A 27,039-nucleotide genomic window follows, 5' to 3' on the forward strand; every position below is an offset into this window, starting at 1 on the left:
CCTAGTGCTGAAATGCAGCACACAATCAAATGCATTTTCTCAGCAGGTGTGGAAGGCAATGGAGCTGAAAGAGCTCCTGGGGTTAAATGCAATTGCATTACACTCCCTTCATAGCTACTGTTTCCTGGGGGAAAGCCAAGTCTGCTCGCACAAATACTAACCATGTAGGACTCCTCTGCATGGTAGCATAAGCAAAGGACCTTCTAGGTGTCTGTTGCTCTGAGCAGCTGGTATAAAGGAAGTTGTGCAGCCTCTCCCAGACACCTGTTGCTGGCCAGGGGTGTGGCTTCCTCTGTAGGCATCAGGTAACACCTGCCGCTCCCTCTTGTGTAACTACAACCCCAGGCTTGCAAGGGAATTTGAGCCACAGCCAGGAACAGGGGACATTCAAGCAACAACTGCTCCTCTTTTTGCTGCTGCAGTGGCTAAGCGAGGATGGTAGAAAGACACTTCTCCAAACTCTTCCAGAAAGGGTCACTCTTCCGCTTGTCCCAGCAGTATCAGTCACTGGGCAATGGGGAGCCAGGAGGGGAGGTAAGGAGTCCCTGTGCCTCTTGCCTGTTTATTGTGAAATATGGTGTGTGGATGGGGTTAAGCCGGCTGTGCGTTGCTGGCAATATTCTCTCTCTGTAACTAGGCCAGCTGTGCTGCTCTGTTGTATTATACATAAAGTGGAGGCTAATATTTATGGACGATGCTCTGCTGCCTATGGGGATGTGGTGTGGGTTAGTTAATGTCTGTGCACAATGGAGGGCGGGATGGTCCATCTTAAGGTATTAACATTCAACTTTATGTCAAGGCTTTGCCAGCCATACTCAGGTTTGCAGCATATGTCGTGGTGTTTGCACTCACTGGGGGGTCAGACAGATGTACAAATCTAGGCCAGTATTCCAAGCACAAAAGCCCAGGCATGTGAATGAGTTCTCTGGCTGAACTTCCAACTGGCTGATTCCTTCAGTTCAGAATACAACCTGTTTGTGGGTGGGGTGAGAGGTGTGATCCAGCTGTTTTTTTATTATTATTATTATTTATTATTTTACAACAACAAAAAAGCCCCACACCGAGCCATGAAATATCAGTCACTTTCAGAATGACTTTTTGGTTGTCTCAAACATGTTCATGAAATGTGCTTTGGAGCATTTTGGAAATATACATTGCTTGGTGCTCACGCTATTCACCACGGAATGAAAGGTTGGTGTCTGTATTTTTCCATCAATTCAGCTTTCTTCTTTCTTTTTTCCTCTAGCCACTCTCTGAAACTTGGCCTGCCTCTTGCTAGCATGGGTTTGCCAGTGCAGTGCTACTCTGGTGTCTGTTGAAGCTTCTAGGGTCTATTGTAATTGAATTAATAATAATGATAGGATTTGATATTTTTAAGTAACAAAGAGTGTACCAGATCCTGAGGCTTGCCATACTCATGTAGGTATTGACCTTTGGAACCATTCACATGGGTAAGAGGAATTGGATTTCATCCTTTCTTCAGTGCCTGGATTGATTACTCCTGATTATAATACTACCCCTGACTGGTGCTGAGCCACAGGAGGTCAATACTGTCTAGCAGCATTACCAATACTTCCACTGCTTACTGGGCTCTTAGAAGACATTTAGGGGTAAATTGGAGCTAATTAACAATGCAAAATGCTGAGAGCCAGGACTGGTGGCTGTAAACAGACTTTATGGGACCGCGGAAAACTTGGCCACACCTATGATAAACAGACATCCAGCAAACTGAAATCATGCCAGACCATGGATGTTGCTGGACCAGAGGATGCCAGACTAGAGAGGTTCAACCTGTATATTGCTTTCCCTTTGTGGCATTTGCACCTTCCAAATGCTTGTAGGCAGTTATGTCCCTCTTAATTCACACTTGCCCAAGCTCTCTATATTGTACCTAGTATTCTTAATCTTTCTTCAAAAACTATTCCTTCCAACTCCTGTAACCTTTTCTTCATTCCTTCCTATTTGTTGTCTTCTTTATAATATCCAGTTGGCCAGAACTGTGGGTAGTAGCATATGTGTTGCCTCCGTTGTGCTACAGAAAAAGAGGGAGCCCTTCTTCTTTCTGCTACTGTATACACAGCCCAGCTTCACAGAGTAAAATGGAGGTACAGCAGGGATGCCAAAAATAACTTCTGATCTTGCTGTGATGTGTGAGTAAGGGAGCAAAATAATTTCTCTCGTTGGCTAATATGTTAGCCCAGCAAAGATGAATTTGACATTTGGGAACTCCAGTCTATTGTTTTGGCCAATATTTGATGAGGGTCCAGTCAGTTGTCCACAATCAGGAAATTATAGTCACAGTGGCTTGTTCTGAATAGGAACTGGTTCTGCCATTCTCTCTACAGCAAAATAATTAATTATGAGTGTCTGCTCTCAATATGAGCACATGATCTCCTTGAATTCCAGTCTAAGTCTATGCAGACACTACAATGCGCACTAGCATGTGAACAAGAGTGAGCTGGTATATTTGTACCTTCAGAAAGCCTTTGACCATGTCTCACAACAAAGGCTCTTAAGCATAGTAAGCAGTCCTGGGATAAGGGAGAATATCCTTTCATGGATCGGTAACACAACTACTCGTTGTTTTTAAAGTTACAGACTAACCAGCTACCCTTTGAGACTTTTTACAATTCGAGGCACTGCATTTAGCCATATGAAGTGGAAATCCATCAACGTCATAAAGGAAACTCACACAGAAACAGACATCATACTGCTTTTGCTGTTCTATATTATCTTGCATCCTGTTGTTTCCACTCCAACTCATCTGATGAAGTGGGTTTTACCCATGAAAGCCCATGGTCCTAAATATATATTTTTTGTTAGTCTCAAAGGGTATGTCTACACTACCCCGCTAGTTCAAACTAGCGGGGTAATGTAGGCATACCGCACTGGCAAATGAAGCCCGGGATTTGAATTTCCCGGGCTTCATTTGCATAAGCCGGGCGCCGCCATTAGGCTTCCTAATCCGAACTAGCTGTACTCCTCATTCCACGAGGAATACAGCTAGTTCGGATTAGAAGCCTAATCCGAGCTAGCTACTCCGTGCCGCGTGTAGCCGTGCGGCACGGGGTTCGAACTAGCCGGGATTTAAAAATGGCGGTGCCCGGCTTATGCAAATGAAGCCCGGGAAATTCAAATCCCGGGCTTCATTTGCAAGTGCGGTATGCCTACATTACCCCGCTAGTTCGAACTAGCAGGGTAGTGTAGACATACCCAAAGGCAGGGGAACCTCAGGCCTGGGGGACGGATGGGGCCCTTGGTTTGCCTGGATCTAGCCCCCAAGGTTTGGACTCCCCCCAGCACTAGGGAGCCTGCACTGGTGCTCTAGCACCCCTGCTGCCTCCCTGGGGGCTGGAGTGCACAAAATCTACTAGGCTGGGGATCCCTAATCTCTGGTGTGTATGGGGAATGCGGGGAGTGACTTTTTTTTTTTCCCCTCAGTCTAGGGTCACAGTGAGGTTGCTTTTTTTTTCTGCTCCTCACTTGTGTGCAACCCCCAACTGATTTTTCTGTGAGACAGTGGCCCCCGACCCAAAAACGGTCAGGTGCTCTACGGTGCCACAGGACTACTTGTTGCGGTTAAAAGATAGGAAACAAAGGGTAGGAATAAGCTATCAGTTTACATGGTACCGTAAAGTAAATAGCAGAGTCCCCCAAGGATCTGTAACTGGGTTTAGAACTTGTATTCTTCAATGTTCTGGAAAAGGAAGTAAACAGTGACGCTAGGTCTAGACTGTGGGGCTTTATCGGAAAAAGCGACACAAATTGCACTCTACAAATTCCAATTGCTTTTGCGGAAGAGGCTTTTCCACCATTTGGCCCAGTCTAGACAGGGCCAAATGGTGGAAAAGCCTCCTCTTTTGGTGGAGCTCTTATGCCTTGTGAAACGAGGTATACAGGGCTCCCCGAAAGAGCACGTTTGCTCTGCCGCAAAAAAGAGCAGAAGAGCAAATGCGTTCCTTGGGTGCAGTGGGATTTTTGTGGGATACCTCTGGTAACCTGCTAAAACGCCATAGTCTAGACGTAGCCAGGGGTGGCAAAGTTTGCAGAATTACACAGAATTGTAACGCTTCATCAGTCAGCTTTGGAATTAACTAAGGGATCAGGGCGGCAGGTTTATAGAAATGTTGGTGGTGCTCAGAATGGGTCCAAGCCCCACAATGCTCCTGCTTACAGCTCTGGGAGGGAGTTTGGGTGTGGGAGGACTGGGGTGTAAGTGCTTGGATGGAGTTTGGATGCAGGCTGTGGGCTGGGGCAGAGGGTTGGGGTGCAGGCTTTAGGAGGGACTTGGGGTGAGTGGTGCAAGTTCTGGGTGCAAGTTCTGGGAGGGAGTTTGGGTGAGGGAGGGTGTCTGGGATGCAGGCTCTGGGGTGGAATTTGGATGCTAGATGCAGGCTCAGAGTCAGGGTATTGGGTGCAAGAGGGTCACAAGCTCTGGGATGGAGATGGGACATGGGAGAGGGTTTGGGACTGCAGGGTCTGTGATGGAGTTTGGATGCTGCATGCAGGCTCTGGGCTGAGCGGGTGAGGGCACAGGAGGAGGTGAGGGGTGAAGGCTCTGGGAATGGTTGGGGAGTGCAGTGCTTACCTGCTCTCTCTCCCACCCACTCCCCACATCTGTGGACAGGAGCTCCTCATATACTGCTGTCCACGGGCACTGCCCCACAGCTCCCATTGGCCGCAGGGGCACTCAGGATGGGAGCAGCATGTGGAGACACCCCCTCCCCTGCCCAGGGACTGCAGGGACATGCCAGCAGCTGCACATGGGGACAGCAGGTGGGGCTGAGGATGCTCTGGGTGAGATGTGCAGGGTGGCAGGCAGGGCCAGGAAAAAGACCCAGCCCTGAATTTTGCTGGAGCTGGACCCCTGGACCAGGAATATCCCTGGAGCCTGGGCACCATGGGCCCATAACTCACTTTCCCTGAAAGGGATCAAACAAAACAGCGGATTGGGCAATTATACGCCACATGAAACTGAGTGTTGATAAATGCTATGTAATGCGCACTGGAAAACACAATCTCAACACCACCTGCAAAATGATAGGGTCTAAATTAGCTGCCCCCCTTCCAAGCGCTGTTGGAGTCATTGTGGACAGTTTTCTGAAAACATCTGCTCCATGTGCAGCAGCAGTCAAAACAGAATGTTAGGAACCATTAGGGAAAAAGATAGGTGGTAAGATTGAAAACATCATAATACTGCTAAATATATCCATGGGATGCCCAGACCATAAATACTGCACACAGTGTCTGGCTGCCTTGTCTCCAGAATTATATATTAGAATTGGGGAAAAAAGAATAGAATCATATAACACTAGAACTGGAAGGGACTTCAAGAGGTCATTGAGTCTGGGCAAGCACAGTCTAGAGCAGTGTTTCTTAAACTTTTTAAGGCCAAGGAACACCAAACAATATTTTTTTATGAGGAACACCAAGGATTTTTTGTTGGGGGGGGGGGGAAAGGGTAAAGGGGGGGAAGTTATTGAGCAAAAAAAAAAAGTTGCTTGTCACTTTAAGGGTGGCCATTTTGAACTCAGTTGTTCTCTGTGGCACACCTCTGACTGCCTCATGGCACACCGGTGTGCCATGGAACACAGTTTAAGAAACACTGGTTTAGAGTAGACCATCTGATAGATGTCTATCTAACCTGCTCTTAAATGTCTCCAGAGATGGAGATTCCACAACCTCCCTAGGCAACTTATTCCAGTGTTTAACCACCCTGACAGTTAAGAAGTTTTTCCTAATGTCTAACCTAAACCTCCCTTGCTGCAGTTTAAGCCCGCTGCTTCTTGTCTTATCTTCAGAGGCCAAGGAGAACAATTTTTCTCCCTCTCCGTTGTAACACTCTTTTAGTTACTTGAAAACCGCTATCATGTCCCCTTTCAGTCTTCTCTTTTCTAAACTGAACAAGCCCAGTTCTTTCAGTCTTCCCTCATAGCTCATGTTCGCTAGATCTTTAATCATTCTTGTTGCTCTTCTCTGGACCTTCTCCAATTTCTCTATATCTTTCTTGAAATGTGGTGCCCAGAATTGGACACAATACTCTAATCGAGGCCTAATCAGCGCAGAGTAGAGAGGAAAAGTAGAAAAGGGTAACAAATATGATTGGGGTATGACATGGCTGCCATACAAAAGATGAAAAGGACTGTTCAGCTTAGAAAAGAGACAATTAAGAGGAACCGGGGTATATGAAAGAGGTCTATAATATCTTGGGTGGCATGGAGGAAGAAAGAAGTGTTATTTACCCATTCACATAATGCAAGAACTAGGGGTCACCCAATGAAATGAATAGGCAGCAGGTTTAAGACAAAATGAAGTACTCGTTATGCAATGCACAGTGAGCCTGTGGAACTCATTGCTAGGGGATGTTATGAAGGCCAAAAGTATTAAAAAAAAACATGAGAGAGCCTCTGATGAACATATCCTCCTTGAAGTTATTAGCCAGGATGGTGAAGGATGTAGCCCCATGCTCTAGGAATCCCTAACTATCTGCCTGCCTTGAACTGGAACTGGCCAAGTGGGGGGAGAAAAAGGGGGTGGATCATTTGACACTTGCCCTGAATGGTTCATTCCCTCTGAAGCATCTGACTCTGACTTCTGTCAAAAGACAGGATACTAGGACAGATGCACCATTAATCAGACCCAATATGTCCATTCTTATGTTCTTAAACGCCTACATTTTCTGGGTAAGCCTGAGAAGTAGCTGAAACAATGGGAAATTGGTCTCCATTCAAGTCCACAGAATTCTCCGTACAAAGCAAACACAATGTCAGAATGATGACATTGCAAGTCTCACAAAGATACTAAAATCATTTAAATGTACAACTGGAGACTCTTCCACAACGTCATTATGATGGGATATTAACATGTCAAACCAATTTCAGGATGAACTTATGGGGAATTGATTAGGATGCCATTATATTCTGAAAGCATAATGCCAAACATGGTTGTTGCGTGCAAATGTAAGAAAGGTTTTGATCTACTATACACACACATTTTTTTTTTCTTCTGACAACTGCATTTTTTTTCATATTTGGACTAGAAATAGTTTTAAAGGATATTTCAATAATTTTTATTTTTGACCACAAAATAAAAAACAAAAGCAATTCATTTTCAAAAAATATCGTTGTTTCGTGTCAAGTGTTGGAAAGCCAAAAACAAAATGAAAATTTCCATTCAAAACAATTTTAAAAAATGGCGTGTCTATTTCATTTATTTTTTAAATCAAAATACTTTGCAAAAAGTTTTAAACAAAACTATTTCATTCAAAGTACTTAATGGAAACCAAAACTTGGATTTTTCTACCAGTACTACACAGGATATGTAAGGGTTTGCTGGATCAGAATGTAGGTTTGTTCGCTGTCAGACAATGGAGAGAGCTTAGCTATTGTTTTTTTTGTCCTAAATGAGGTGCAGAGTTACAATTGTGCTTTTCCTTATTTTAGCATCTACCATAATGGGATATGTTCTTTCCCTTGCAACGTTCCCATTTCTCAACAGAGGTGTATAAGGCTACACATAATTATCACTCTTTACTTACGACTGTTATTGCTCAACTGTATGTTTACCCACTGAAAGCAAAACTGGTAAAATGTGCCCTTTAAAAGAAAATTGCCAGGAGGAAAGCAATGCTATTTAAAACCAGACAAAGTGAAAGGTCAGCACAGCGTATTGCACATTAGCAAAAAGTCAGAGCTTGTTTACATAGTCTTTAAGCCTTTGATTAAAGACTTTTAAAGGAGCAACTTTGCTGGCTGACACATTTAGCTCCTTACTGGTCATCTTGTCCTTGATCCTTCTGAATTTGCAACCAGAAATACTAAAGGTGAAAAATGTTGCCATGGAAACCAGTCCTTTGACTGCCTTTTGGTTCCTAGTCAGGTGCCCAGGCCTTGAGCAAACACTAGCTTCTTCCTTTAACCAAACGAAACAGAACTTGTCCCTAACAGCTTGAAGGAGACCAGTGGGCCTAATGTTTTTCAGCAAGCTGGGAGTTAACTTCATTCTCTGTAGTTCCCACACAGAGGTGGAGTAATGAAACAACCCAAGCAAGCCCTCAGGAAACTTTATAAAAGCATCTACCTTATAAAGCTGAGCTCCCCCAGTCTTACCCTGTTACTGAGTGGGTGGAACTGTATTCCGTGTGGGTCTGTGTTTAGGTTAAAAATGTCTTGTGGCTGTAATCTGCACACCCAAGGACATGAGTGAAAACCTGGAACGTGTACTGTCAGTCCACTTAGGGTTGCCAGGTGGTTTAACAAAAAATACCACCACCACCCCCAAAAAAATACACTGGGAAAATTTCTGTTGGGGGGGGGGGGAAAGGGGGGAAACCAAAATTGTTAAGGGGGGGAAGAAAGGGTGCTGCACCTGTAAATGGCCCCGCGCTCCTTATTCCCCCTCCAGATGTGGCAGGGGGAAATTCTCCCCACTGGGCTTTTGTCCAAGGGAAACAGGAAACACCAGACATTTCATATGTCCAGTATTTTCTGGTGTGTGGTTTTTTTTGTTTCGTTTTTTACTGGATGGGGGATCCGAATACCGAACTGGCCGGGCGAAAACCGGACACCTGGCAACCCTAAGTCCACCAGACTTGACTTTAGGCTCAGGCAATACAATGAGAACAAGAATGTACAAGTTTAAAATCTCTCTCACGGGGAGAGAGTGAAGGTGCTGTGTGTGAGGGGCGCTGTGTGGCAGCAGTGTAAGGAACTAACTGGGGTGCAAGCAGGCTGAGGTGAGGAAGGGGGATCTCTTTACATGGGACCTGTCAACTGCAACAAAAGCCAGGAGTGGGGCCATCTAGGCTTTGGGCGATCTAGGCTAGCGAGTGGCCCTCCTTCATCTCCATGGGCCACAAGAGGGTAGTAACCAAGGCGCTCTCCCGGGACAGGGTAGCTTTGCTAACCACACTTGCGTACCTAGAATTTGTGGGGGGGGCTGGTTGAACCGCAGCGGCGCTTTGATTGGATGCAGATGGAGCTCAGGGCTCTCACAGCGTTGTGTGCAATCAGCACGCCCCTCACTTCATGTGCCCTTGCTTTGTAGGCACGTCACGTTAGTAATACTGGTAGGGAAAAAAACCTGCACAGATGGAAACCAGTGGAATCTGGCAACTCTGCTCATGGACAAGAGTAAGAAAAACATCTCATGGGCCACCCATAGGATCCCCATGGGCTGTATGCAGGTCGCGGGATGCCCACCACTGCTTTAGAAACTTCATTCACATTTCCAGTACCCATGAAAGCTAGAAACTTTTTTTTTTTAAGTGAAAGCTGAGAATTTTAGAGCCAAGGGCTGTTAGAAAAGCATCAAATATTGAGACTCGCAGTGAGAGTTAGCTCCGTTGCTTAAGCAGAATTAAACGGCATTGGGGCCACAACACCATGGGCCGGGAGGTTGAATACCGTGCAATGGAATTCTGGTTTGATCTCTCTAAGTGTGTGTACTAGACCTATTGCTGGTGTGCCAAGCAGTGTAGAATATTTCAAATATGACACCACACGCACGCACATGTACATGGCGTTAGTCTTTCTGGCGTTAGTTTTGATCTGCTTCCAGTAAATACTACCGTGGGGAGGGTGGGAAAGCAAGGATCAAGTTTTACATTTGGAAAGGGTCCTTGTTTGACCAAATTCAAGTCTGTAAGCCAGCTCAAATAAACCTACCCAGGAGAGGGGAGCAAACAATATCCCAGAACAAACAACCCTAACCAAACAGAAACTAAAAGTCAGTATATCCCCTGGTGAATGAGAAGGAGATGAGCATTTCAGAGTCACAGAAAGTTCTGCCTTTCTCACCCGTTCCAGATTTACTTTCTGTCCAGCATGATATGGATTGAATCAAGCACAACAGTTGCAAAAAGCTGTGACGTTTCATAAGGCGTGGTGGGGCAGAACATGAATGACTCCTCTCCTAAACATCTGCTCCTTTGAAACTTGCAGCACTGCCAAACAATAGTTACTCTAATAATTTTATTTTCTCCTGCTAACTCTTCCTGGAGTGACATGCTCTTTATTGTGTTTAATTTAAGATGCAGCGCATTGCTTTCTTTCCTGGTGCAAGATTGCTGTTTTGAGAAGAGGCTAGTTCAGCAGCACTTATGCTATAGAAATGGTAATATATCTTAGGAAGAGATCCATTTATCATGGACAAACTATGTTTTCGATACACAGTTCCAAGTGGGGAAGGGGAAGTTCCGAACAGGTGTGGCTTTTGCAGCTATGGGGAATTAGGTAACCCTTCAGTCTATTCAAGTCAAATTACAATCTACATGCTTGTCTAGCAAATGCCAATTCATTTTGAACATTGTAATCTTGCAAAGCCATGCTTCGTTTACCAAGTGGCATGTCCTAACACATGCAAATGAGCTCCTATTAACAGTTCTTTTGTAACAATACACTTTATTTCAGCAAGACTTCTCACATATGTATCACCAATAAAAAAAAAATGGCTTTGCAAGAAATCTTTCAACTTTCATAAAAGGAGTCGATTATGATTATAAAACATCTAGTTGATAAACCACTGGGCTGAGACTCAGGTGACTTGAGTCCTTATATCTGGCTCTGTCATTTATCAGCTGTGTGACTCTGAGCAAGTTTCTGTGCCTCAGTTTCTCTCTGCACCTTCTGTCTGGCTTGTCTATCACAACGGATTCCTGTTCTCAATTACAGTGTCTAAAGCCTACTATCATACACACTATTATTTGACATGGGCTACTGAGTCTGTAAAGGAAAATCATGCTGTCCCTTCCTATCAGAATTTTTTCTATCGGGGGCTTTTCCAGTGGTGTCTGAGTGTCTTTGAGAGAGTTAACAAATTAAAGGACAAAGGAGAACTGATCATTTATCTGGGTGCTGATAGAGTAGGGAAACGTGCTTAATCTAACTGCCCGAATCAGCAAACTGAGTGTGATACTGCACAAAGGTGTCCAGTGGGATGCAAATCTTAATACAGCCACTCCCCGAGTTATGACCACCTCCACTTACGACCATCTGCACTTACGTCCAAAGCGGTCGTAAATGCGGATCCGAGTTACGAACAGCGATCCTCGCTTACGAACAGCACGGTCGCCATGTAACTCTATGGGATCTGAGTTACGAACACTTCGAGTTACGGACCAAGTGTTGGTCCGTAACTTGTTCATAACTCGGCTGTAAAGAGTTTGGGAAACTGAGGCTATGGCAACACTGCCATTAATTTGCAGGAGAGGATATGCAATTTGCGCTTGTATTTGCATATATTCTTCCAATTCTTTTTGCAGAAGAGGTTTTGCTAATGAAAAGCCCCATGTAGATGGGGCCATTTGTTTGGAAAAAAACCCTTTCGCGCAAGATCCTGTAAACCTCGATTTTTGAGGAATAAGGGATTTTTTTTTTTTTTTTTTTTTAAGGAATAAGGGATCTTGCGAGAGAGGGGTGTGGGTTTTTGTTTGTTTGTTTGTTTTCCTGACAAATGGCCCTGTCTATATGGCGCTTTTTATCAGCAAAACCTCTTCTGCAAAAAGAATCAGAAGAAGCTATGCAAACGTGAATACGATTTTGCATATCCTCTTTGGCAAAAAAATGGCACTGTAGCCATAGCATGAGTGACTGAATTGCAGAGGCCCCAACCCTGAGGTGCTATGATAGTAAGCCCGATGGCCATGGCCATGCCACAAGTTACGGTAGTGTAAAGCTGCCATGGTTAATATGTCTTTTATGCCAAGTTGTCCTTGGAGGACTCCACGGAAAGTGTCGTTGCAGTCCTCTGAAAGTAGCATGGACAAAACTGGAGACCAACTGGACAGACCTTTGGCTTGAGTGCCAATATGCTCAGAGAAGAAGGCTTTAACTGAAGTCCGTGCTTGAAAACCTTGTTTGTTTGGTTTTTTTAATTTATGGGAGAACAGTGTTAGCTGAAACTGATCATAAGCCACTTATTAGCATTGCCAAAAGGGGCCTCTTAAACCTCCGCCCTTTGCCTTCTTCCTCCCGCCCCAGAAAACAGATGTTTCATTTACAAATGTATGATTTACAAATCAAATAGAAACCTGGGAAAGATGTCAGGTGCAGACGCATGCTACAGAGCATTCAGCTGAAGTATAGGTTGAACCTCTCTAGTCCGGTGCCCTCAGGACCTGACCGGTGCCGAACCAGAGAATTTGCCAAACCATGTGAGGTCAGTATTGTCTAGCAGCATTACCAACACATCCGCTGCTTACGGGGCTCTTAGAAGACATTTAGAGGTAAATTAGAGCTCAATAACAGCAGATAACACTGGGAGCCAGGACTGGGAGCTGTAAATAAACTCTATGGGACTGCAGGAAAGTTGGCCACACCCATGCTAAGTGCACATCCAGCTAACTCAAATCATGCCAGGCCATGGATGTGGCCAGTAACGGTGCTGAACTAAAGATCTTCAACCTGTACCAAGGAGCAAAATCTAGAGCTAGCAATTATGCATGTTAATTTTCTCTCTCTCTTTATATGTTCTTGCTGGACAACAGAATGACATCATGTAATCAGTATCAACAGGCTCTCTCAGCAAAGAGGAAGGAGGGGTAGGCGAGCATAAAGAGCAGAGGGTGCAGCCCACTAGTATTTTACAAGAGAACTCTGCAGTCTCCCAGAACACAGAACTGGGATTGCCAGCAAAGCTACAGAAGGCACTAGCACAGAAGGCTGGGGACATACTGTCCCGGTCACCATCACCAGTTCAAGCAAAGCTCTCAGTCTGAGGTAGAATACTGATAGAGATGTAGCCGTGTTAGTCTGGTGTAGCTGAAACAAAATACAGGACTATGTAGCACTTTAAAGACTAACAAGATGGTTTATTAGATGATGAGCTTTCGTGGGCCAGACCCACTTCCTCAGATCAAATAATGGAAGAAAATAGTCACAACCATATATACCAAAGGATACAATTTAAAAAAAATGAACACACATGAAAAGGACAAATCACATTACAGAACAGAAGGGGGATGTGGGGGGGGGGGGGGAAGGAAGGTGAATGCCAGTGAGTTAATGATATTAGAGGTGGGGAAGGGGAAATGTCTGTGAGTAAATAGTATTAGAGGTGATAATTGGGGAAGCTATCTTTGTAATGTGTAAGATAGCTGGGGTCTTTGTTAATTCCTGTGTGGAGAGTGTCGAATTTTAGCATGAATGCCAGTTCAGAGGATTCCCTTTCAAGTGCAGATTTGAATGTCTTCTGAAGTAGGATGCAGGTTAGCAGGTCATTGAGACTGTGTCCTTTCTGGTTGAAATGGCAAGCAACTGTTTTTTCTTTGTGATCCTGTCTAATGTCTGTTTTGTGGGCATTGATTCTTTGGCGAAGTGTCTGAGACGTTTACCCCTAAATGTCTTCTAAGAGCCCAGCAAGCAGTGGAAGTGTTGGTAATGCTGCTAGACAATATTGACCTCACATGGTTTTGCAAATTCTCTGGTTCAGCACCGGTCAAGTCCTGAGGGTGCTGGACTAGAAAAGTTCAACCTGCACTAGCTATGTCCTTCTTCCCTAACAATTGCTTTATCTGTCTTACCCAGAGAGATGAAGAACGGGCATTGACAGCAGTTAAACAAGTGAAAGAAGTGATCGCTTTGCCCCCCAAAGAAGCTTGCAAATGCCGTAAAGAAGATTTGGCAAAAAGTTTACAAGTAAGGATTATTACATATTGCGTAACTGCACTTTATGGAAATATGGACCTGCCCCAATGTCCCACATTGTTTTACTCAGAGAGGAGGCCAAGCTGTGAAATTCATGTCCAGTTTTAGACGTGAACATCTGTATGCTTCAGGTAGGGATCCGGTCTATCCTTTTCATTTGGGTGGCTTTCTGACACTCAGGAGTTGAATAATTGATTTACTTTGTTCAGGTCAGTGATGATGATGAGTTAAGGGAATCTCTGACCCACAACTGCATTCGTGTTTGGGCAACACAGGCAGCCAATTGCTTTTGGCTCATCACTAACAGGATCTAACACAGTTCTGCAAACTCACCTGTAAGAGGCACAGCCATGACACTCTGTCCCAGCTCCGTTCTAGGAAACTCTTCACAGTGGATATAGGGCTGGAAGGAACTTTCTGGTTCATTACATCCAATCCACTGCTGTTGCAGGCTACCCTGACATATAATCCCTTGTTTCCTTTCATAGATGTATCCTTCTTAAAACCTGTTAGGTGGTTTGTTCCCACTACTCCTATTAAGAGGCAGCTCAACAGTCTCACTCTTCTGATGGTGTTAGAAACCACTTTCTAATTTCTGTTCTAAATGAATTCAAGTTCTATTTATACCCCTTTTCTTCCTGCAGCATTCCTAGAATCTAACTCTATGACGTTCACTTCATGGCTCTAGAACCATAGGGATTCCCTGGTACATCTCCTGGGGCTTTCACTGGGCCTAGGCCACTGGCTTTCAAAGTTGTGGGGTTTTGTTTTTGGCTTTTTTTCCTCGTGACCCATTTGAAGAAAATTGATGCTCGCAACTCTTCATAATTACAACTTTTGACTAGAGTGTGGGCTCTGGGGTGGGGCTAGGAATGAGGGGTAGGGGTGCAGTATCGGGGCTCAGGGCTGGGCCAGGGGATTGGGGCACCGGGTCGGGCACCGACTCACCTCCAGCAACTCCCAGTCAGCAGAGTAGCAGGGATTCTAAGGCCCTGCCCTGGCACCTCAGACCACGCTGTGCCCCATAAGCAGCCAGTGGCAGGTCTGAGTCCCAAGCAGAGGTGTGCAAGTGGCTCTGCATGCTGCTTTTACATGCAGGCACCGTCCTCCCCAGCTCCTATTGGCCAGGAACCAGCCAATGGGAAGGCAGAGCTGATGCTCAGGGGGAGGGCAGTGCGTGGAGCCCTGTGCCCCCCTCCTAAGAACTGGAACAGGTAGGAAGCTGCCTTAGCCCCCCCACTGGTCACCCTACAGCAAAGCAACCCAGAGCCCAGTACTGGGTTGTGATCTGTACTTTGAAAACCACTGGCTTAGATCATGTGATTTATACCTTGCCACGGGAAAGGGATGATGTGGGGTGTGCATATATATTCAGCTTCCCCTAAGGAACCTTAGGATGCATTCTGCCTCTGGAGGAATATTTTAAATATTCTATCTATATTACAGTTTGCAAGGGGCAGGAACTAATAATACAATGTCAGTAATATATAGATGTAAAAGGAATATGCTGGAGGATAGAAATCTAGAAAACACTGATCCACCAAAGCACCAAAGGGAATATTGTGATATAGTTTTTCGTTTTTATTCTCCACTGAAGAAACTAAAAATCCATCTTTATTTCCGTGTTGGTTTGTTCTTTTTTATTTGGCAAAACATTAATTTTTTTTTAAATTTCTATTGAACCCAACAGCCAGTTTTTATTTCGTGATTCATCAACTTTGGAAATAGCATTTGTTAATGAATTTGTGTTCCTTCTTCTAAATCTATGGGCAAAAGCAGTGTTTATATTTTATTTCATTATATCTATCTCTATATTGTTGTTGTTTTTATATCTGATCATTTATGTCTAATAAGAGGATGTTGTGAAGTCCAAGTCTATAATAGGGTTCAAAAAAGAGCTAGATAAATTGATGGAGACTAGGTCCACCAATACTTATTAGCCAGGCTGAGCAGGAATAGTGTCCCTAGCTACTGTTTGTCATGGACAAGCTGGACATGGATGACAAGAGCGGGATCACCTGTTCTGCTCACTTTTTCTGAGGTACCTGGTGTTGGCTACTGTCGGCAGACAGGATACTGGACTAGATGGACCTTTGGTCTGACCCAGTATGGCCGTTCTTATGTAGGTCAGTGTCATACTCTCCACACAGATAAGTTGAAGACATGGTGACATTTTAGACATGAGCTTCTAGGCAATGTTATTTATTTTGAATGCTGTTTGATTGCATGATGCAGTTTTCCTGGATGATTTTACACTGACTTTTAACCTCCCTCCAGGTGGATTTACAAACTGGACTCTCTGACTTTTCTGTGCTACAACGCAGAATATCACATGGCTGGAATGAATTTATAGTAGATAATAAAGAACCAATATGGAAGAAATATCTAGACCAGGTAAAGAGTCCACGTATGGTTATAGCGCAGTCCATTCAAAGGTGGTTTCACATTGCTGTGGTGTGCCCTAGTACCCGGCAGTGAGAAAATCGGATCTGAATGCTTTCCTGTATTAGAAATTATATGGCTTTTAATTATTTCCATGACTCCAGTCCACCAAAGAGCATAGAGACATGGGGTTTCACTGAGCCTGGGGGAGAGTCATTCGAAATCACGGGCCATGTTTGTATTACAGTGAGATAAGAAAAAGGTGGATCTTTAAATTTAAGACATTGTACACTGTATATACATTAAGAGCTTTGTCGTTCTTTGCACCAGTTGCATAACAACACTATGGTTTTGTTAGTCTTTTAAGTGCTACCAGTCTATTTGTTGTTGAGGGTTTTTTTTAAGTTTATCCTGTACAGACTAACTTGGCTACCCCCTGAAACCTCTGAACACTATTGTTATTACCCTCAAGCCAGTGATAGAAGAATGAAAGCCAGGTTGAATAAAGCAAATAATACTTAGAACCCACTCTGATTTCAATTATAACACAGTACAGTGAATGAAACCAAAGAGCACTAAATCTTCAACAACAAAAGATGGCATGTTTAAAGCTCAGATGACAGTTAACTTGAGCTCTCGTGTAACAGTAATAAATGCAAAATTGTGATATCACGTTGAGGGATGGAGTGGTTCAAATAATGCAAGAAACACACAGAGGGGTGGTCTTCCATCTTCTCCTTCCAAAGCTGAGTTTTGCTTCATTAGGTGCACGTTGAATCTCATTTTTAATTCACAGATCTCACGAGCAGAATGTAATTTCGTCTGTGCCTTGGATTTTTTTACCACAGTTGGGATTATTTTTGATGATGTATTGTTGTCATTTTTGGTTTTACTTCAGCTGGATTTTCTTTTTCTTTTTTTTTTTTTTTTTTTTTAAGGGTTCATTTTTATTTCACTGCTTTCTCCCTCCTCATTAGTGAGTGTCCTTTGAGCAGGTCCATATGACCATCAGTACATTTTCTCAGCTTGTTTCTAAAGCATTCTTGGCACCTAATTAAAAATGACTCTTTGGTGCTTTGCTTCCCTGCCTTGACCCTTTTAACAAAGGGATTTTCTTTTGAGGGTCCAGTAAGAGAACACAACTGTACAAAAAATCCTAACTCTACATTCTCCTTGGAAGTGTTTCTTGCGGGGGTGCCCAATTCACACTCATCAACTGGAATGGCCCCTAACATCCGGTTTTAAATGGCCTGACTCCTTTCACTGGCTGTATTTTATGCCTCTAGGGCCAATCTTTTGGTAAGGATGGCAACTAATGACTTGAATTTCACCATTGACTTCAATGAGAACTGGCTCAAGCCCAAACTCCTTTTATCTGCATCTTCATAACTCCACTTGGGGGGGGGGGGGGAGGGTTGCTTCCCCTCTTATTTTACTTAACTAAGTTACCTCAGTTCTAGCGGTTACTAAGTGAGACTGAGGCAGGGCTATGTCTCCCAGTGCTGATATCCTACACAGCCTGAGTACTCTTCCCCCTCCTCCCCCCCATAGGTGGGGACAGCTCTTCAGGGGGGCCAACCCCTCCCCAGGATTGTGCTTCAGGGTCATAAGCTAGGGAGGCAGACCCAGAACTGTGGGGGGCAGGAGCAGGGCAGGGAGGCTTATCAGACAGCCTGAGGGGAGCAGGCGAGAGGCACAAGCATCTGAGAGTGGTGGGAGTGAGGGCTGGAGGACTCAAGTGGAACAGGAAACAGTTGTGAAGCTGGCCACCTCCTCCCCCTCCCGCCCCCACTCCTCCTGAATCCTCTGGCTCATGTTCACACCACTGTCTGGTGAGCGGCAGCTGGGCACAGCTCATGGGGGGCTGGCCTGCTGCAGTCAACATCAGTACGCAGCATGCACCTGCCTAGAGTACTGCAACATTGGGGCAATTGGGTGCCCCAGATTTCATGGTGCTCTGTGCAGCTGTATATTTTGCATATTAATAGGGCCAGCCCTGGGCTGAGATTTTCACTAATGGAAGCTTCAAGTTAGGCTCCTAAATCCATAGTTAGGTTCCAAAATAAGTGACCAGATTTTTCAAAAGACCTGAGCATCCAATAGTTCCCAATGATTTGGCGCAACTGGTAATTGCTTGCATTTGTCATTAGTCAGAAGACAGCACGTGTGCTGTGGTCTGAACTTTGGAGCGTATTCTCCGGGTCAGTGAGTAACCTAGCCGCTCCATGCATGTACTCTTATGAACACGATTAGACTGATGCTAGACAGGGAGGCAATTGAATTTTCACTAATTCTGACTGCAGAATGATGCAGTAGCACTAATTAAAGGAATTCTTTATCAGTTGCATATTTCTTATTTTAAAGGTGTGCAGCATTAAATTATGTCTCTAACAGTGAACAAATAAGCATTATTTTTCTTAAATGAAATGTGTTTGAAACAATCTCTTATTTTATGTTTAGTTTAAGAATCCGCTCATTCTATTGCTGCTGGCTTCTGCTTTAGTAAGTGTAATTACTAAAGAATATGAGGATGCTGTGAGTATTACTATGGTAAGTTGTTTACCTACAAGTGAATTCATCTGGAAACCAAAGCTAGGCAAATTCAGACTGGAAATAAGGCATGTGGGTTTTAACAGTGAAGATAATTAGTGGATCCATTTTCCAAGGCTTATGGAGGATTCTCTGTCACTGGCAATTTTTAAATTGAGACTGATTCTTCCACACTCTTCTGCATTAATTAGGCCTCAGTCGGAGTGTTGTGTCCGGTTTGGGGCACCACATGTCAAGAAAGATGTGGAGAAATTGGAGAAAGTTCACAGAAGAGTAACAGGAATTATTAAAGGTCTAGGAAACATGGCCTATGAGGGAAGACTGAAAGAACTGAGTTTGTTTAGTTTGGAGAAGAGAAGACTGGGAGGGGCCATGATAACAGCTTTCAATTGCCTAAAAGGGTGCTAAAAGAGGAGGGAGAATTATTCTCTTTATCTTCTGATGATAGGACAAGAAGCAATGGACTTAAATTGTAGCAAGGGACGTTTAGGATGGACATTAGTAAACAGTTCCTACCGGGGTGGTTAAGCATTAGAATAAATTGCCTAGAGAGGTTGTGGAATCTCCATCGTTGGAGATATTTAAGAGCAGGTTAGATAGACATTTGTCAGGGATGATCTAGATGGTGGTTAGTCCTGCTGTGAAGTAAGGGGACTGGACTTGATGACCTCTTGAGGTCCCTTCCACTTCTAGTATTCTATTATTGGATGTTTTTTCCCCCTAAAAGATCTGCTCTATGAATTATTTGGGGGAAATTCTGAAGCCTAGAGATAATCAGACTTACAGGATCACAGTGATCCCTTCTGTGGATAGAATCTGAGAATCACCTGTAATACAAGCATGGCATTAACCGCATTTAACATGAATTTAATGTTTCTTTCTCCTCAGGCCGTTCTAATTGTGGTTACAGTGGCCTTCATTCAGGTATGTCCTAAGAATCCATAACATTGCAGCACAGCTCTGCATCTTCCATTTGGAGTCGTCCTGATTTTGTAACTTAGTTTTATGCTGCTTTCTCATAAGGAGTATCGCTCTGAAAAATCTTTAGAAGAACTCAACAAATTAGTCCCTCCAGAGTGTAACTGGTAAGTCATGCATAGCTATTCATTTGCCTTTAGTTCGGATTGTGGGGAAAGAGCCAGCTAATGAAGGCAACAGTTCTGATGCTTATGCATGCAATGAATTGCAAGAGAACATACTGGATAAATGTGTCCCTGGATAGGGGATTTGATGGGTGTCCAGTTGGTAATACATTGCCATAGTGCATGTCGTCGTAGCTCCCTCTAATGACTTGTCCTCCTGTTCACAGTTGCAGGAGTTCTCCTTTAGCTGAGGGGGTCCAAAGGTCATGTTTTGGAACCTATGTTCCTCAGTTTGAGCCCTGATTATTAGCATTGGGTTTATATGTGTACAGCCGGTGCCCAAGTTGCGAACAGTCGACTTACGACCGTTCACAGTTACGACTGAAGCTGTTGTAAATGGCGGACCCCGAGTTACGAACGCGATCCGCGCTTATGAACAGCGCAGTCACATGTAACTCTATGGGGTCTGACTTATGAACAAAGTTACGACCAATTGCTTGGTCCATAACTGGTTCGTAAGTCGGGAAGAGGCTGTATAGCTAAAGATCCTTTACATGTGATCCAAGAGAACAGCTAGCTTTAGTCAAGTCCAGTTACACCTGCAAGCAATGTTCCCTCTAATTTTTTCCATCCATGTGCAGAATAAATTTTATGTGCACCAAGGCATGTGTGGATATGCACCACCTGTAGACATACATGCTGCCAGTTGCGGACACTCTGCTAAACAGCCGGGCAACTGACTCTCCCCTAGGTGGCTGCCCAAGAGCTCAGTTTATAGGGAACACTGCCTGCAATCACATATTGATTTCTGATTAAAGTTAGGCTGTGTCTACATTGGCGAGATTTTGTGCAAAAGCAGCCTGTAGACAGGCAGCGAGTTCTTGCGCAAGAACACTGACGTTCTAGTGTATGAAATCAGTGCTTCTTGCACAAGAGGCCAGTGTAGACAGGCAGCCAAGACATTTTGTGCAAAAGCAGTCTCAATGGAAAAAAGCCCTAGTGGCCGCTTGGACACTGCAGGTAGCTCCTGGACTTCCTGGTAACCCGAGCCCCCTTAAAGGCAGACACAGCCTGCAGAGGCCACAAGGCAGAAGCCCTTCTGCCACCTCTGCCCAGAGCTCTGCCATGCAGCTCTGCTGCCTTCCCCAACAGCCACCAGAATGGCCGCTCGAGGGGGGGAACAGTCACCCACACCCCCGGCGCAGGAGGCCCCAAGGGGCAGGAAACCGAGAGCCTCGTCCTGGTCCCCAGGGGAGCTCGAGGCCCTCCTGGACCTGTGGGCAGAAGAGGAGGCCCTCCACGACACCCGGGGCACCTGTGGCCGCAATGCGGATCTCTTCTGCCGCATGGCCCAGGCGCTCTCACACCAGGGACATCCAGCCCGGACCCTCGAGCAGGTCGGGGCTAAGGTAAAAGAGCTGCACCTGGGCTATGTCTGGGCCAGCGAGATCCAGGGGGCAGGAGCCGACAGCTGCCCCCACTACCAGTGGGTCCACCGCATCCTGGACCAGGCAGCACCCCACGGACCATCCATGCCTGTGGACACCTGCAGGTGCCCTCCCGTCACCAGGCCCAGCGAGGTGGGGGAGGAAGATGAGCCACCAGTGGGTCAGATGAGGAGGACGACCAGGGCAGCAGCGTGACCCTCCAGCTCGAGGTCATCTCCAGCAGCCCTGACGTCTCCCGTGCATCCTTGGAGGCCGGGGAAGGATCCAGTGGTGAGTGTTTCACTTTGCACTCACAAAGGCGGGGGGGGGGGAGGAGCCAGGCGCTCAGGGGGACAGAAGAGGGAGGGAGCGTCACTTAGGAAGTGTGAGCTGCACACTGTGTAGCGTTAACAGTGTGCAGCCTGGTGACCGAGTGGCACGTGGCCGTGGCAGGCAGCTCCAGGTCACACCTGGTACCGTGCTGCTCACTCACGTCCGGACCAGGGGAGAGGGTGGATGCCAGTTGGAACCAGCCAGGGCCCCAGGAGCTCAGGCCGCAGCCCACAGCTCCGCAAGGGTGCAGCACACAGAACGGCACCACTGTTCCATGCCTCGCTGTGAGGCACTGCCAGCTGCTGGTGGGAAAACCGCAGCGTCACAGCCCTGTGAGCGTGGCCCCCACTGAATCCCTTGTCTGCTCCCCCCTTGGCTGGCCCTCGAGGGAAGTCCCCACTGCGGCCACACACGTCCCTGGGCTACTGTATGTGAGGGCTAGCGGGAGTGGGAGAGGGGGAGGGAAGTGCTCGGAGCAGCCTTAGGGCCACCTGAGTTTCGCTCCAAGGATGGTACACTCCCCAGTCACCCCTGGTTCCATCCAGGAGACAGTCACGTGATGGGGATCTGACAGCCCAGACCACGTCTGCCATATGTGCTCCCAGGCACTGTGTGGGGATTCATCTTGCTCCCTGCCAAACACCATTGATTAGCCCAAAACCTCACAGCCTCCCCTAGCAGGGAGTTCCACAGGTTAACACAACACACGCGTCCTCCCACCCTCCAAGGGGCCAGGAAACAGACCGGTGGTTATAATACATGGAGGAGCATCCTTCTCGGGGGGGCAGTGCTGTATGCAAACATACAACACGGGGGTGGGAGAGAGTGGGCCCAAGCCACAGTACTGTGGTGTCACCTGGCCTCCGGAGCGGAGGGCATGGGGTGCGGGGACGGTGGCTGGGCTGCCTGAGTGACCCGTCCTTTCCTCTGTTCCCTGCAGCGGGACCGAGCAGAAGCGGGGGACCCTCCAGCCCTGCGGCAGTTCCCCCAAGCTGGCGGATCCGGCAGCGGGACCAACTGCTTCGGCAGCATGTGCAGGCCGTCGAGCGCATTGAGGCGGGTGGAGGTGGACGTTGAGTGGCGCCAGCAGGCCTGGGGTCACTTCCAGGCCCAATGTGAGCGAGTGGCAGATGCCATCACTGCCCTCACCGCTCACATTGGGCATGCTGTGTACTATGGCATGGCAGTGCCCCATCCACCTGCCATCCCTCCCATAGCAATGTCCGTGCCCCCTCCTCCTCCTGCCCCTTCGGCTCCCGCAATGCCCCCTCCTCCTCCTGCTCACCTCCCTGTGTTGCCTGCCCCAACGCGACTTGATCCCCATGTCCAGGTCCGCCCCACAGAGGCAGTCGCAGGGGCCACCCCTCCCAGCAGTAGCTCCCCCGTCCCAGTTGAGAACCTCCTCCCCCCTACCCCCCCTACATTTCCCCCATCCATTGTAAATATAATAAAGTTCGAAATATTGTGTTCCAAAAAAACCCTATGTTTTGGTTGTTTGTGGGGAGGGAAAGGGAGGAGAGGAGGGAAGGGTTGGAGATGTCAAGGGAGACAGAGCCGACCCTACTATGGAGATGTTCTCCCAGGCCCCATCAGGGCCTCCCAGATGCGCATCCCATCGTGGTGCACCCGGCAGATGGCAGCTGTGCGGGGCTGTTCGAAGGCCTGGCCCTCGCCTGCCATCCATGCCAGGAGGAAGGGCTCCCCTTTCCGTTCCACGAGATTGTGGAGCAAGCAGCATGCAGCCACTACCTCGGGGACATTCTGCTCCCCCATCTCCAGACGGGTGAGCAAACAGCGGAACCGGGCTTTCAGACACCCAAGGGCACACTCTAGCTGGTCGTTGAACCGTGCCCGCTGGTGGTCCATCTGCCCCGTGTAGAGCCACATTAGCCAGGGCAGCAGGGGGTAGGCCGTGTCCCCCACAACACACGTGGGCATTTGCACATCCCCAACAGTAAATTCCCGCTGGGGGAAGAAAGTGCCTGCCTCCAGACTGTCAAACAGGCTGGAGTTTTGTAGAATGCGGGCGTCGTGTGCCCTGCTGGACCAGCCTGCATAAATGTCCAGGGAGCGGCCACGGTTGTCCACAAAGGCCTGGAGTACGATGGAGACGTACCCCTTTCTGTTTATAAAATGGGCCGCTCAATGCTCCGGGGCACGGACGGGGATGTGGGTTGCCTCCAGGGCTCCCCCGCAGTTGGGGAACCCAAGGGCAGCGAAGCCGGCCACCATAGCCTCCATGTCGTGCAGGCAGATGACTCTCTGGAGCAGGACGTCGTTGATGGCACAGACGACCTGCAGAAGGGTGCAGAGAAACACAGGGGAACACATCACATAAGGCAGGGTGAGTGCGTGCTCCCTTAAGGGGTCCCCCCCCCATGATGCCCTCTGTCCTCTCACTCACACACACTCCAGGGCCCCCTCGGCCCACGGGCAACCCCCCCTCTCCCACCACCACCAGCAGGCCTGTGCAAGGGACGGACGGCCCAAACCCCTGGGTGACCCAGCCTGGAGTCTTGCCTGCCCCTGGGCATGGAATGCAGCACCCTCCTCCCACCCCACTCCCCCTGGGACTTACCTGCATGACAACGGCACCGACGGTCAATCTGCCCATCCCGAACTGGTTTGCCACCAATCGGTAGCTGTCCGGGGTGGCCAGCTTCCAGAGTGCGATGGAGACCCTCTTGTCCACGGGGATGGGTGCCCGCAGTCGGGTGGTGCTTCTCTGGAGCACAGGGGCGAGCCAGGCACATAGCTCCAGGAACGTCTGCTGTCGCATGCGACAGTTCCGGAGCCATTGCTGATCGTCCCATTGCCCCAGGACCAGCCGGTCCCACCAGTCGGTGCTGGTGTCCAGTCTCCACAAGGACCTCTCCACGATGGGGTGGGGATGGCACAGGGACACCATGGCCTCCCTGGTGAGGGAGTCCAGAGCAACCTGCGCCTCAAGGTCCTGGAGAAGGAGTGAAGCAGCCTGGAGCAGCAGCTGCAGCCACTCCAAAATGGCCAGAAGGGGCCAGAGCAGGCACAAGGCCACCCCTGGCTCCATGGCACAACAAACGAGCTGAGATCAAAAAATCAGCCAAAGGCACTAAAGGCAGAAGACAGTGGTGTCCAATAAGGCAGAGGGCAACCACAAATAGAACTGCTACGGCTGTCAGTACATGCAAGAGGTCCTAAAGCTCACAGCAGGAGAGAAACGGCTGTCCGGGGAGATCCCTTTAAGCACGTGTCTCAAAGGAGCTTCAGCCCCCGCCCCCGGAAAGGGCTGGTGCCCTTTTGCCCTCTTCAAAATGGTTCCGGGCTTCCGCTTTTGCGCAAAAGCATCCCGCCAATGTAGACGCACTTTTGCGCAAAAGCGCATCGTTCTTACAATGAATCCCTGACCAATCTAGATGCTCTCTTGCACAAAAACTCTTGCGTTAAAGAGTATTTGCACAAAATCATGCCGGTGTAGACGTAGCCATAGAGACAACTATAAATCCCAGGTTGGCATTTGTGTCCAATGGGCTGAGACATGATCCGATCATATTTGTTAGGCTTCCCAACCCTGACTAAAGTGTGTCGGGATAAAAGAAGGATTTCTCATCTGAATTTATCCAAATCTGTCTGATTTCCCTTTCCTTTAGGGTTTTTGGCCTCATGACTGAATCCCTTGAAATAATCTACCCTGTGCCCTCTTTGCACCACTGCTTTCCGTAATTCAGATGTACTGAAGGCTGCTCTAATTTGTACCAGCTGCCAGTAACCCAAAGGATAAATCTATCACCTGGAAATCATGTCCCCTTTTCCTTGGGTATAACTCCACTAAACCAGAATCTGGAGGGACTTGGAGAAGAGACACTACAGCAAGTTTACTCTGATTCCCTGATACAAGGGGAATCCCCCATTGGCCACACCCCCATTGGGAAACCCATGGAAAGCAACTCAAATGTGCAGATTAGGGGTGTTCATGCACGGATACCTGTCTGCTGATGTGCATTTGCAAATACCCAACTTACATGCACATGCAGGATATTGGGCAAATGTCAAGACAGTATTTGTTGCCCATAATGAGTTCAAAAACAGACCTCTGCAGGTGACAAATAGAGACCATATTTATGTCTAGCGTGGTGTATTGTATATCTGATGTTACTGGTCTGACTGCTTTGGTGTTAAGGATCAACTTTCTAGTTTACAAAAAGCCTTTTACTACTTGTATCATTGAAAATCAGCTCTCTTGTGGCCAATACCAATAAATGGTTCCTGTTGGGGCTATAATTGGTCAAAATTGAGGCATGGGCTTCTCTAGTTCAGTATTCACAGAAACTTGTACCTTACAAATCCTCTGGTTACCTTTTCCTGTTTCCTCCAATGAATTTCACAAAGTAGGCTCCTAATCTTTTCCAAGGTGACCATTTAGTGCGGCGTTCAAAAATACCAACTGTAATTCTACCTTTCAACAGCTTGCCAAGCATGATAATCTCTCGCCTCTGCCTTTCGACGCCCAAATAATGGGGAAAACACTCTAGTTCAGGACATTTCAGGTTAAATGTACATGATTACTGAAATCTAAAGCTTCCGTAATCCACCCATCTGTTTGTGCATTAAAACTGAATTCAGAGTAGGAATATAATCCCCTTTCCTCATTCTTAGTTAGATGGTAAACTTGTATTTGGAATAGAAGGACTTTGGGGGAGGGCAAATGTCCTTACATTTGCCTAACATGATGTTCAGCAGTGTTCCTGCTAAGATTTTTCCATCCATGACTGGAGTAAGTTTTTGTCTTGTGCATCGATATTGAGGTCATGTGCTCTTGTTTGGATGTGTGCCACTGTGGCACCCAAGTTATAAACCTCTCCCTTTGCTGCCATATCTCCCACCCTTCCCTCATCTGGTCCCTGCTGCTGCTCCCCACCCCTCACCCTCCTCTGCTGCCCTGGCTCCTGCCCTTCTCACTCCCCTCAGCTCTCCGGGCACCTGCCCCTTCCCCATCCTTTCTGACTCCTGCACTTGCCCTTCCCTCCCTCCCGCTCAGTGCCCACCCCTCCTCTAGCTTCCCTTACCATACACTCTCCTTCCTCTACCCAGCTGCCCTGCCTCTCTCCTGTGCCCTCTGGTCCCTGTCCCTCCCCTCCTTTTCTCTTCCCCCCCCCCCCTTCCCTGGTGTCTGTCCTTCTGCTTAATCCCCACAATCCCCTGGCCCCTGCACCTTCCCTATACCTCCTGGTGCCTCCCCCTTCTCTCACTGCCCTTGCCTGCCTCCTTGTCCTCTTCCTCCCTGGTGCCCACCCCCTTACCACCCTCTGCTCCAGTTCTCCTCACACCCCTCTGCACCCTCACATATTACTTGTTCCGTCACCTGCCTTCCTTATGATCACCCGTCCTTTCAACCCCTCTTTTCCCAGCACCTACTCCTCGCCTCTTCTGTTCCTTTCTCCTTTTCCCCCATTACCCCTCCCCTCTGTCTCTCCCCTTTCCTCTCCCAGGGTATGTCTACACTACCACCCTAGTTCGAACTAGGGTGGTTAATGTAGGCAACCAGAGTTGCAAATGAAGCCCGGGATTTGAATTTCCCAGGCTTCATTTGCATAAAGCCGGGCGCCGCCATTTTTAAATGTCCACTAGTGCGGACTCCGTGCC

The 27,039-nt window shown here is 47.2% G+C and overlaps 1 protein-coding gene across 2 annotated transcripts in view; it reads left to right on the top strand.

The window, feature by feature from the left end:
• The first annotated feature begins 288 nt into the window (after positions 1–288).
• Positions 289–27,039, top strand: part of ATP2C2 (ATPase secretory pathway Ca2+ transporting 2) — a 53,510-nt gene continuing 26,759 nt past the window's right edge. Inside the window, exons 1-6 of one of the 2 annotated variants that reach the window (XM_014579380.4) lie at positions 289–534; positions 13,524–13,634; positions 15,921–16,037; positions 18,486–18,575; positions 19,464–19,499; positions 19,599–19,660. In XM_014579380.4, coding sequence (XP_014434866.3) covers positions 436–534; positions 13,524–13,634; positions 15,921–16,037; positions 18,486–18,575; positions 19,464–19,499; positions 19,599–19,660 — 515 coding nt within the window. In that variant the 5' untranslated portion in view covers positions 289–435. Of the gene's footprint in view, positions 535–10,080; positions 10,114–13,523; positions 13,635–15,920; positions 16,038–18,485; positions 18,576–19,463; positions 19,500–19,598; positions 19,661–27,039 lie in introns of those variants that run through there. The other variant, XM_014579381.4, reaches the window with a different exon arrangement.

The sequence above is a fragment of the Pelodiscus sinensis genome, chromosome 12 (genome assembly GCF_052426305.1).
Source record: "Pelodiscus sinensis isolate ZL-2025 chromosome 12, ASM5242630v1, whole genome shotgun sequence".
In the NCBI taxonomy this organism is placed as follows: Eukaryota; Metazoa; Chordata; order Testudines; family Trionychidae; genus Pelodiscus; species Pelodiscus sinensis.